This window comes from Orbicella faveolata, unplaced genomic scaffold (genome assembly GCF_042242905.1).
Source record: "Orbicella faveolata isolate gen_17 unplaced genomic scaffold, um_ofav_v1 contig_1, whole genome shotgun sequence".
NCBI classification, from domain to species: Eukaryota; Metazoa; Cnidaria; class Anthozoa; order Scleractinia; family Merulinidae; genus Orbicella; species Orbicella faveolata.
This window is the reverse complement of record NW_028301536.1, coordinates 3007940-3020133: the sequence shown is the minus strand read 5'-3', so window position 1 is coordinate 3020133 and position 12194 is coordinate 3007940. Positions and strand designations below refer to the sequence as shown.

At 38.9% G+C, this 12194-nt stretch overlaps 1 protein-coding gene across 2 annotated transcripts; it reads right to left on the bottom strand.

The window, feature by feature from the left end:
- Window positions 1-99: 99 nt before the first annotated feature.
- Window positions 100-11425, bottom strand: LOC110052465 (uncharacterized). Of its 2 annotated transcripts, none has more exons than XM_020758594.2 (2): window positions 11281-11425; window positions 100-2233 (listed from the first exon to the last, which is right to left on the bottom strand). In XM_020758594.2, the coding sequence occupies exon 2, from the start codon at window positions 2207-2209 to the stop codon at window positions 890-892; it is 1320 nt and encodes a 439-aa protein (XP_020614253.2). In that variant the 5' UTR covers window positions 2210-2233; window positions 11281-11425; the 3' UTR covers window positions 100-889. The 2 variants fall into 2 exon arrangements, with proteins under 2 accessions (XP_020614253.2, XP_089141128.1); XM_089285002.1 differs by lacking the exon at window positions 11281-11425 and adding an exon at window positions 6159-9493.
- Between the last annotated feature and the right edge of the window lie 769 nt (window positions 11426-12194).

Here is a 12194-nt window from a genome sequence, read left to right as displayed (position 1 = left end):
CAGTTGTCCTCCACCCTCTCCCTCACAAAGGCAAGACACCGGATATTCACAGTAATTAAATGTAGCATTGAAATTTAAATCAGTTCAATCAGAGGCATATTACCTGGGCTTCTGGTTCCGTTTAATAAAAAGTATTTACAATGTGAAATGTGATTCTATCCTCACCACGACGATCAAACTACACGAGCTACGAGTACACATTAAAGTGTGGTTCCCAGAAGGTGGACTGATATCGTTGTAAACAGTTAATTTTCTTCACTCATAATTGGAAAAATCTGATTCGTTTTTCACTGCGCAGCTTTCTTAAAAACACTTACGAATCCGGTCGTGCATTTTCACTGTCCCATGTTAGATGAGTAGAGCTCCCCTCAAAAATTTTGAATCCCCTAAATAAAACCAATCTTTCCGGGGCACAGGCTTTATTGCATCCCCCCAAAAAAACACTATAAAATTAAAAAATGCTGAGAGATAATAGCTAAAGCAGCTTTAATTACAATAAAATATTACCATTGAATGTTCCATTAAGAATTCATGACTAATTGATCCAAAGCAACGATACAGTAAACTTGATTGTTTTGTTTCTTCACGTGTTACCATAAAGGCAGTACTTGATACTGAGCATATTGAGGGTTCTATCCATTCTAAAATCCCTAATTGATACTACAATTTACAGTCCAAAAATAAATCACAAGTATCCCTTCTGTCACGTGGGAGTCTAAGCACTCTTCGACCCTCTTGAGTAATTATATGAATAAACAAAAAAAGAGAACGTTGAACTTTCATATTGTTGTCTACACTATTTAGATGGTTAGTAAAGTACACCTGCTATAAGTAAAAGACACCAGCTTATCCAAAAAGGCGATCATCATAAACATGATCGATCTTCACGTTACAATAACAGTTTGTCTATCAACATGATCACCATGGCAATGACTGCAAACAAGCCACCGTTACCGTGAGAAATTCGAGTGGCACCATTCCAAGGAGGCTTATTTGAAACTGCAAGTGTCCGGGTTTTGACACATGATTTATCGGAGCACACAGCCAAAGACTTGATCCAAACATTGTATCCATCCACCTGCAGTCGAAGAGTACCCTTTTTTACGGCTGAAGCAAAGTCGTTAACAGTCTGTTCGAAGCTAACTGATTCGGTGGGAGCAGTGACGATACCCAGGGCTTTTATGTCTGCCATGGCTATGACGATGTCCACATTACTAAGACTAACCCAATTTGAAGTGTAGGCGAGCCAGTCCATCACATCCGTGTTCCATTTCAATTCACTTGCAATGGCCGAACCAACTCCATCAGCGAACCGACTTAAAATATCAACATTTGTAAGGGAATCTGGCGAACGCCTCTTTCGTCGCATAAGATTTTCTACATTTAGCTTCAAAAGTTTGATCACATTCTTTAAGTTTCGTTCGAAACACTCCTCTTGGTTGCTTGGCGAAGTACATTGGGTTCCTATGTTCCACAATCCCTTTAGAGACTCCCAAGCTGTATCTAGCTTGACGAACGATGCCTTGATTGCCCAAAATATCTTGAAGTGGTCCCAACAAAAGACGTCACAAATCGACTTCGCTCCTTCACCTGGATTCAAGTAGCACTGGGTGTAAGAAGCAAGAGCTTGCTCTCTTATTTCGTTACAAGTTTGATCTTCTGAGTCCCTCAGCAATGGTACCATAGCAACCTGCTGACATTTACGGACAGCTTCCATCCACTTCTGCGCGTCTGGACTTATTTTGGCTTTTTGTTCTTCGAACACTCTGCAGAACCTCTCGGCATATCTTATGACGTAAGCATTGCCTGAGGGTTTGCAAAGAATTCTCTTTTCAAAGCAATTACGATACCAATAACAGGAATCTCCAGCAGGGCTGTAGCACTCTTGAGGCGGGATGATACTGGAAGGGGCCTGCGGGTATATAGTACAGGTGCAATCGTCTGACACTGAGCCAGAACTTTGGCGATGCAGCTCGAACATGCAAGGGTACCAGCAATAGTGTCGAGTGCGGTCTGCACAGATGTGATCGCGGTCACTTTTTTCTAGGATATGGTCTGATGTCAGGCAGGTTGCCCACTGATACTCTCCCTGGTAGCCCTCGATTTTTAAGCATTCGATGAGACCTGTCGGGCCTTTATCTTTGTCACAAACCTCACTGGCCCATCCACTCGGAACCCCAAGAAGCAACAGGAAAGTGAAAACCCGCATTTCACGCCGAGATGGACCTGTTAACTGTCAATGGAAAATAGCTAAGATGAGGGTCTCGTCCGCAGTACGGTTTTCGCTATGATGCGAAATGGCACTACAGGTAAGAGTCAATGTGGGATACGGTTGTCTGTAAGGGTAACCCTTGCAGTTGTTGAGAGCTAACCACTGCCGAGTCAGTGATATTTAGGCTAACCTGATCGCTATTTAGGCTAACTGTAGTGCCATTTCACCGTTGCGTGTTTTAAACACGAACCCTGCGATCAGGCGTTGGTTTTTTTTCTTTTTTTTTTTTTTGGCGAATCGGGGAAGAGGAAAACTGAACGCCAGATACATTTACTTCACGAGTCGTCTGCAGCCCGTTCGCCTTCCCCTAGCTGTTAAAAAGAACGCCTGATCGCAGGTTAGCTAAAACGTATATTATCAATCATAAACACCAATGCTGCTGTAATTAAAATCTCTCGGTTTGCTTAAGGGCATTAACTGAAACACAAATTCTACCATTTTGGAGTCGTACCTTCATTTTTTAAGTGATTTATGTTCCAAATACTCCGGGGATTCGTTACTGATTTCATGAATCTCTAGACAGCTAATTATAAGCAGAAACGTCATCTAGGTAAAAAAAATAGGTCCGCAATGCGAACTTGTGTGGGATCTCAGTCAAATACAAGTTGATGCGCTATGGATAAATCAGAGAAATTGTAGCTTTACAGTGAATATTTTTATATTTTGTCATCTTGTAGTGATGAATGTCGAGTAAAGATAAGACCTCAAGCTGCAGCCGAAAAAACGGTTACAGGAGAATTGAAACATGTCTGGACTTTAGTTTCCAGGAAATTTGCTCTCTTAGGGTTCGGTTACACGGGGCTCTTTTTACCGTGGTAGATGACCCTTTTACCACGGGGAAACTGCGCTCTTAGCGAGTATGACCAATATTTCCGGAGGTAATATCCATGGATACGTCAAAAAGATCACATGCAGCGCCTTGACATTTAATGCGGTGAGTTGCAATGGTGTTTTGATGTCCAAGGTATAAGAGCAAATCACGATTCTCCGTTTGACATTAATACGTAACCGAAAAGGAAAAATAGTTTTCCTCCGTGTCCCATTTTTGTTACCTTGGCAAAATCCCGTGTAAACCGTTGGTTCATAATGTATACTAAACCTCCCCCCCCCCCCCAAAAAAAAAAGGCAGCGGACATATAGCCCAAAGTTATTGGTGGGAAGGGGGGTTGATTGAAGCTTCTGTTTTGTCGAGGGACGAGGTAACTTGCTATTATGCTTTTGTTACATAACTGGGACAACTATTAAATCTGTTCACGAGCACGACTTTTGAATCCCGTTGGCTTGGGGATGTTTACTGTGGGAACAGCTTTATTTCATTGACTGTGTTTTGACTACATTTGTCCAGGGGTTTGTTGATTAGTTCCAGTGGAGACAAATAGTTCAGTTAGCCTCAGCTCCTACGCAGACACACTCCCCCCCCCCCCCCCCACCCCGCGCGCACCGCCATGAATAGTTCAGTCTGTATTCAGTCGAAATTGCTTGGAAAAGTACTCTAAAGCCATAAGAGTAAGCCTGAACCAAGGAACGGCAATATAAATGTTGTCTACTTTTATTCATCAGCGGAAATATTAGAATCGGTCGCTGGTTGAACGGAGTTTGTTTACGATAAATCAGCACGCGATTGCAAATGTGAGCTAATATTCGTGCTTCCAGCTTAGAAAACTGTTTGTAAATTATACTTTTAGAAATTAGCTTTTGACCAGTAAATATGAAAATGTTTAGCATGAAGTTTGAAGGCAAATGCAAATATTTTAGTCCTATTAAACTTGTGAGGCTCCGGAAACTGCACCGTCACGCAACGTATCAACAAATCATGGTTTATAGTGGGGACCTCTATTTGCCAACCATAAATACAGAGGAAAATACTGGACTTTGTCATTATGTTATATATGTCCGTAAAACTTCGGTTGTTAATATAAAAATGTTGATTTTCGCAATAGACGGGAGTTGAAAGCAATGAAATCATTCAAGTATTTAGGAAAGCCTTGGACGATAATTACTTGTAATTTCTATTGTATTTTTAACGGTTTTTAACTTGCCTTAACATGTATCTTATTTTATATATCTTAATTATTCTTATTTATTAGTTTTTAATTCTTAGTCAGCAGGACTCCGTTGATAACAGTTCTTTGTACTGAAGGGTTATCCTGGGGAAATATTCGATGATGATGATGATGATGATTATTATTATTATTATTATTTTCTTCCGACATATTGCAGACTGCGCGGCGGGACATTGCTTAGCAGAATTTTATTTTCCGCGGAAATTGTTGGGCTTTTCAACTGATCGAAGCAATTTCAATGTGACATAATTTAAATATGTAATTGCAGACAGTTCTGTCCGAGAACTGGACCTTTGTATGATTGTTCCTTATTCAACCAAGAATTTCGTACATATACAAACAGAGAGCGAATGTTTACCCACCTCATAATACATGGCGCGTCAAAAATAAATTCAGCAGCGAGTGTCTCAAACACTAAGACCTAAGGCCTAAGACTCCCTCCGAATCTCAAGAACAAGTCAAAATTCGCCAAAAAAAAAACAACAGCCGATAAGAGTAATCAGTGGCAGCCGCACAAAAACCCTCAACCTCGCGATCGTTCCCAGGGTCCTCTCTCATGCCAGTGGAACCCAGTCTACACGCCAAATAGAAACCACGTGACAAACGCGTTGCTCTCGTACACAAATAAAGGAATAAGTATCGCTGACGCTGAAAAAGTGTGGGAAATCCCACACAAAAACACTTTTGATCAATCTCCTGTTGAAATCCATTTTCTTTGGACACGATGTCGTTCATTTGTTTACTTCCTAGTTGTCACGATCCTCCAAGAGCGACTGAACAAGATTTCATCCCATTTAGCAAATACATGAGACGAGAGCGAGCGAAAAAATATATCGAAAGAAGGCATTTTAAATAGTGCTTCATCGCAAGAAACTACTTCAATGCGTTATGTCTGCGTATCTCTTAGCAGAGGTGACTACTTAAGAGCGGTTCAATTTTCCCGCACGCAACTTGTTTGGGACAATTCCAGTCGTGATTAGAATTGTCTCGTGTAGTTCAAACTTGCAACTTGCAGGCGATTTTCATATTTTGGAGCATGTTTTTAACCCTACGACAATCGTGCCCTTAGACAATGTTCAATGATTAATACTGAAACTGCATGTGATTTTTGCATGAAGCGCCAGGAGCGCGAGATACAGCGCCCTGAGCTAGTTACAAAATAAACTGAAATTCCATGACTGCTCAGTCCTGGCGGCAGAAGCCTGAGAATCGAATTGACCAAAATCTTAGAGGCCTTCACGTTCTTTATTCTGTTCAGGCTGCCGGATATTTTACTGTATCGAATTTATGTTTCAGATAGATTCAGTTCAGTGCAGGTTGTGCTGTCCGCTTAAAAAGGTCAGATGAGGCCCATATGAAATCCGCCTCCTTCAGCTCCTTAGCAACGACTATTTGCTGTCAGGCATGTTTTTCTCGATCATTCCAAGAACGCTGAAGAACGTTGATCTTGAATGTCCTTCTCAGCATAGCTTTGCTATAAAGCAATGAAGAGGGACGAAAGAAGTTTGTAAAACTAGAGTGAGTGCAATGTGAATGCCTGGAAAACCTTCCGATTTTTCGATCAGATCTTCTTGCTTCATCGACAGTTCTGGTCTTTGCTTTTGCGCAAGGAGTATGCAAAGGCCTAGAGAAACTTAACTTTACTGAGAAGTGAAACTTCGCTCATAAAAATGCAAGAGACCAAAGCATTCACAGTCATGTAATTGCAAGGCCCTTGCACTGATCAAGTAAACAAGCAACATAGCAGATACATTTGTATTTTGTGCGTGACACAAGTCGTGCAGTTAGCATTTACTCTTCGTGTATATAGATTCCGTACTCACCAAAGGTCGTCTACTGGGGGAAACAGTAGTATGACAAATTCCAGCACTTTCCCTGTCCACAGGAATACTAATGCTATCAGGAAACGATCCTGCTTTGTAGCTTACGAGTCCCGTTTTCATGCGCCGACAATCTGAATTTCTTTCACAGAAAGGTGAGGAGGATGGGTATACCATGGGGGTGGGGGAGACCTGTTCAAAGATATTCATTTTTATCAAGTTTCGGGGGGGTAGAACATGATCTCATGGCAGAAATATCGCCTGTTAATACGTTTTGTAGTTAGCGATAATTTTTTTCTTTCTTTCTCTCCAGATCACACATATTCGAAAGAAAAGTTTCTTACTTCCTTTCATTAGAATGTGCTCTCATTCCCAATAAGTTGACATAATTATGGACCGAAATCGCTCTAATTCCTCGAATTCCTCGAATTTCAGTGTGTAATTAATGGCCCGCACATGCGCATAATTAACCGTTTAGAAGTCAATAAAGCTCCAGTCAAGTCTGAAGTATTGAAAACAATGTTTCATTCTGATGACATCACTTCAAATGACGAAATTCTGTTGTTATAAATTAAATTTACTAAGCCTAGCCGTGACGTTCGACAAAACTTTAACCAAATCAATCGCATGTGTTTACCGCACTTTTTTTTCTTTCTTTTTTTTTTCTCTATTTCCAAAAAACTCACTTACAATATATAATTACAATAAACTACTTACAATACAACACTTACAAAAAAACTTACCTACAGTACGTTAATTACAATAAACTACATACAGTACGTTACATAGAATAAAATAATTAATGTATACATGAAATACTTAGAGCAAACTAGTCACTGCACATTACCTAAAATAAACTACTTACAGAAAAAAAACTAATTCTTTCAAAGAAACTACTAAATTACAATACTCTACTTACACCACACTACATTAAGTTGAGAGTATTATTTAAAAATGGCACACACAATTAGACAGGACATATTAGATGCTGCTAAATGAACATAAACAGAAGCATACTTGTTTATTTACCTATTTGTAACTTTTAAAATCCTTTCCACCACCACCTCTTCCTGGGTCAGTACCTCAACAAGTTTTCTCCATTTAATAAAATGTTGTGAAAGCTTATTATTTCCCCTGGCAATTTGAAGTTCAATTCTGCAGATCAATTTAATCCGAGCAATAAAACCATGAACCGTGGGTAGACTCTTTTGGCACTTTTTAGAGTAAATATAATATTTCCCTAATAATAATAAATGGTTTATTAAAGAAAAATTGTATTTAACGTCGAACTTCCCTAAAATTATGTCCCACTCCTTCAATGTTTCAATATAAATACCATTATCTTTAAGCCAGAATAAGACATGTTTTCAGAATTCAGAGGATATTTTGCGGGAAAAGAGTAAATGCTCGATGGATTCTGCTGTTTCCTGACAAAAGGTGCAAATAGGGGAGGCAACTAAGCCAAGTCGATAAAGTTTTTCGTTTGTGACGACAATGCAATTCAAGATTTTGTATTAAGACTCCTTAGTTTTCTATTCCAGAGTTGAAAGGAAGGGTAAAGAGTAAACCTTATTCCATTCCACGTTTATATCAGGGTATTTATCTGTTAGTTTTCTTTTTGCAGTAGGTGGATTTGTTTCTTTCCCAAAAAGATTTCATAACTTTGTTTAGAGGAGATGTCGAGGATTGGAACTTAGTACCCGTTTCCCAGTCTAATTTTGGGATCAGTTGGAATCTCTTCAATCAGCGACGGATCGGTAAAGATTTAGCAAAGGCGAGGTAAGGAGCGAGAAAGAAAAAAAAGAAATATATTTTGTTCAGGAGATAGAAGTGAAGCGCTGCATAGGTTAAAACGAGAAGAGATTTTTGCCCACATGACAACGTCGCCTATCTTAAGAATTCCTAACTTAATCATATCATCTCTATATATAGACATTTTGTCAATGCAAAGATACCTATTGTTCCAAATTATTTCGTTAATCGCCTCGTAAGAAGAGCCAGGTGTTTTTCCGTTTAGTTCGGACCAAGCGTGTAGACATTCCTTGTGGTAAGGTGGTTAGAAGATTTTTCGTTTAGCGGTGTCGAAATTACAATATAAAAGGAAACGTCCCCCAACTGGTGAAAGAATTTTTCCAAGGATGCTTTTCCACGAGCTTGGGCAGTCTTGTAAAAATTTCTTTAGACAGATGACCGCTTAACTTTATCTTTTCCATTCCAGATGAAACCATAGAAAATAGAGTTTGCCTCTTTAATTAGTTCTTTGGAAAGAGGTATAACGTATAACCGATGCTCTATACATAATTTTACGAACTGCAAATGTTTTCACAATTTGAATCCTTCGTAATAAGGACAGGCCCCTCCATTTCCACGTATTAATTGATTTCTTCATGATCATGTCCTGTTTTACATCATAGCCAAAGTACACTCCGAGAATTTTAATGTTTGCGCGAATATTGGGCTTCGGAAAATCTACATCTTGTAAGATACTGTTTCCAAGGGCAAATATTTCTGTTTTCTCATGATTAACTTTTAAGCCTGAACATTCACCAAATGACGCAAGAGTCTCAACCAAGACACTGTGCGAAGAACTGTCTTTGAGAAAGCAAGTCATATCATCCGCAAATGAGGACAGTTTAAGCACTTCCTGCCCGATTTTAAAGCCTTGGATATTATTGTCCTCCCTTATCTTTATGGCAAAATCTCAACAGCTATAATAAATAAATACGGAGATAGCGGATCACCCTGTCTGATTCCTCTTTCTAAAGGAAAATGCCCGGTGGTGAATCCATTGTTCATAACTGCACTAGATACATCTTTATAAAGTGTTCGAATCCAGTGTATGAAGGAAGAGCCGAAGTTGAATTTATGCAAAGTTCTAATTAAAAAATTCAAATCCAATGTGTCGAAGGCTTTCTCAAAATCAATTGCTATCAAAATACCTGGCAAGCAGTTACGTTTCGTATAATCGACAACATCATCAGTTGTCCTTAGTGCATCAAAGATCGATCTACCTTTAACAAAAGCATTCTGGTTTGCGTGAATTATGTATGGCAAGACTTTTCCTAAACGTTTAGCTAATACTTTAATACTCTGTTTACCGGTACTTGATTTCTGTAAGTGATAATGATAATGATAATGATAATGATAATAATACTTATACAGGGAGCGATCTCACATAAAGTGGTTTTCAGAACGGCCTTTAAGTCTGTTAAGAATATCTATTAATTTAGTAAGTCTATTAATTAATCGAGTCAGACTTTTCTTTCTGAGCAGTCAAAACAGGAAGAGGCAGTGAAGCGTTACCAAGAACCTCGATTGACTGAGAAGGCAGAATGTATTAATCTACTTCAACCTGTAAAAAGCAGTTCTCATGTTGGCTGATTACGAAACTCTCTCGGGGAAGAAATGCGAAATATTGCTAAAAAATCAATAAAGCATATACAATCAATCTATTCCATACTTAGTATAGCGATTAAAACGCTTTACTTGTTGAGGTTAATGAGTTTTAACAGAGATTTTTTAATTCGCAAACAAAATGCTAAATCGCAAATTGCGACCAAAACTAGTTGTGCGCCAAATGGTTCTTACAAACCCTTGTTCACAAAGGGAAACATGTATATCACTAAAGTAAACTAAGTAAAATACTTAAGTAAAGTTTCGTTCGAACTAAAAAGTTTCTTTCATGTTAAAGAACATGCAGATCAGCAAGAACTTTGGTCTAGTTATTAAAAATGCCCACTGAATGCTTCACAAATTCTCGTAAGCAATGTTAGTTAATATATGAACCTCTCGCTATCTGGAGCTGAAATCGATTTGCTTTAGATACAATTTACTATGAAATCTTATCACTGGGAGTTTCTACCGAATGCTTACTGAATCCTGAATCCTGAATAACCTGATCACTAACTTCCACTGCAAGACTCTAAGAAGTTAAGTTAGTCAACTCAACTATATGTGCTCGATTTGTTAAAATTCTGTGTGATGGCTACCAATAACGGCATTAAAGATGCAGTTTATTTCAGTCTTCAGATCGACGGGATTAAAATTCCACACTTTATGGACAGACGCCTTCGGAACCTCGGAAGCCATCAGCTTCTTAGAACTGTTTTGTTTATCCACATGGATTTGCATTACTGAAAACCATTTGATCACATGAGGGCCGTCATGCATGTGTCCTCGTGATAGCCCTGATGATCTGATTAGATTATGGATCGTTTTTGAACGTCACCCTTTTTAAAACCGTTCTGTTTCGCTATGCAGAGGCATGTGTCGAGATTTACTTTAAACGAAAATTTTAAAGAAACAGTCAGGCGTATCGATAACATACATCTAAAATTGTCTGACAATGACTTGTGTAGACGTTGAAGACATAGTTTATAACAACTATGACTCGAGATTTCGACCGAAAATCAGCGGCCTTCGTCGGTTCTAAAAAGCCAGCTGAATAACGGCTATCTAACGGCTCACAACTCTGTGCCTGGTTCGCTAGCAAAATGGAACAAACGGCATGTACAGCTGCCTCGCCAGAGGCGATTACTCAATCAGTGAACGTATATAAATGTATATATATATATATATATATATATATATATATATATCAGTAATGTTGACATGTTTGCCGCATTGCTGTTTCTGTTGGAATACCACTAATACCAGGCCTCGAGAAAACATTTCTCATGATAGATATGAGCCTTGTCGGCGATGATGGCGGAATTTAAGTGTATGCCATCGCCAAACTAGCTGGAGAGCGTGTTGCGCAATCTTAGAGTTATTTGTCCCCAGCACAAACATCTTATGTTCTTTTATCTTTGCTACTAAGGGCCTTACTGAAATCTTTCGAGTTTCCCAAGAGTAATGCAGGTAAAATCGTGAACTGGCGGAAATGCCTGTGTCATTTGCAGGTTAGGAAAAAAACTTATTATCACCGCAAAGCGAAAAAGATTTGGAGACCGAGTTACTGCTAGATGCAAATTGCGCTCAGAATTTGACAGACCAACGCCATTTTTACAAACTAACATTTGCTGCAGACGCCGAAAACTGAGTTTTCATCACAAAATGTTGATAAGAATTAAGCGTTATGCAAATGCTGCATTCAACGCAACGCACAAAACCGGCCGCTACTTACCAAAGACCGTCCTCAGACTCTATGCTCGGAGAAACAAGAGAAGAAGTGAATAGATCGCGAAGCTTCGACGACCGCGAGTAATTGAAATTTTTAATTTGTCTAGGTTGTTGTCTAGGTTTTCATGGTTGTTGGTAATCACGTGAAGTACGAGTTTAGAAGGGTCGGGCTCGTGGGGGAGACCTCCCCAAGTGGGTTTTTCCACAATGTTTCAGCTAATTTAACATGAATGGTAACAGAAACATTGTTTTTAAGTGACGAAAGTAATTATTTGTGGGTTTGTTTTCTCCTTTGAGAACCTGATCAAAACTATTAGTACCTAACGGTATGTGTACATCCCTTCCAGCCCCTCCCCGGTACCCTTATAATTGGGTTATGAATATTTAAATTGCTGTTTACATCCTCAGTTTCCTAGATATAATCGTATTTCTGCCTTCAAGAGACTATCATCGTCTCTTGCTGTCTTTCATTTTTAAACAATTTAAAGCTGCAACGGGAGACTGAAAGATGTTGACATTGAATTGTGCCAGTTTACAGTCAGATGACGAATTTGTGAAAATGCGAATGCTTAAACCGTTTCCCCTTCTTTACAAGGTTCTTACCACGCTTATATTCGCACCCGATTTTTAATTTCTTTATATATCATTAAACTAAATTGAGTATAAAGCTTGATCTATCAAAAAATCTCCAATGGGTCTACAAGTAGGTCTCATCCCATCGATGTGGAATAGCCGTATGCAATGAAATCCTAAATATATGTTTGACCTCTTCATTTTATTATGACCTGGTAGATTGATGTGTTTAAATTGTGCATGAAACAAAAATACAGTTTTTTTTAATGTTAACGAGCCACATAAAAGACCATGATCAGACATATCCAGAGTGACATTAGCCGAATAATGGAATAGATCACAGAA

What these genes read in the sequence shown, in the direction of transcription:
- LOC110052465 (XM_089285002.1), bottom strand. Translation starts at nt 6,365, where the DNA reads ATGAATATCTTTGAACAGGTCTCCCCCACCCCCATGGTATACCCATCC. An exon ending in CCCCCAGTAGACGACCTTTG is followed by an intron (nt 2,234 to 6,158) that starts GTGAGTACGGAA and finishes TTCCATTGACAG; the next exon opens with TTAACAGGTCCATCTCGGCG.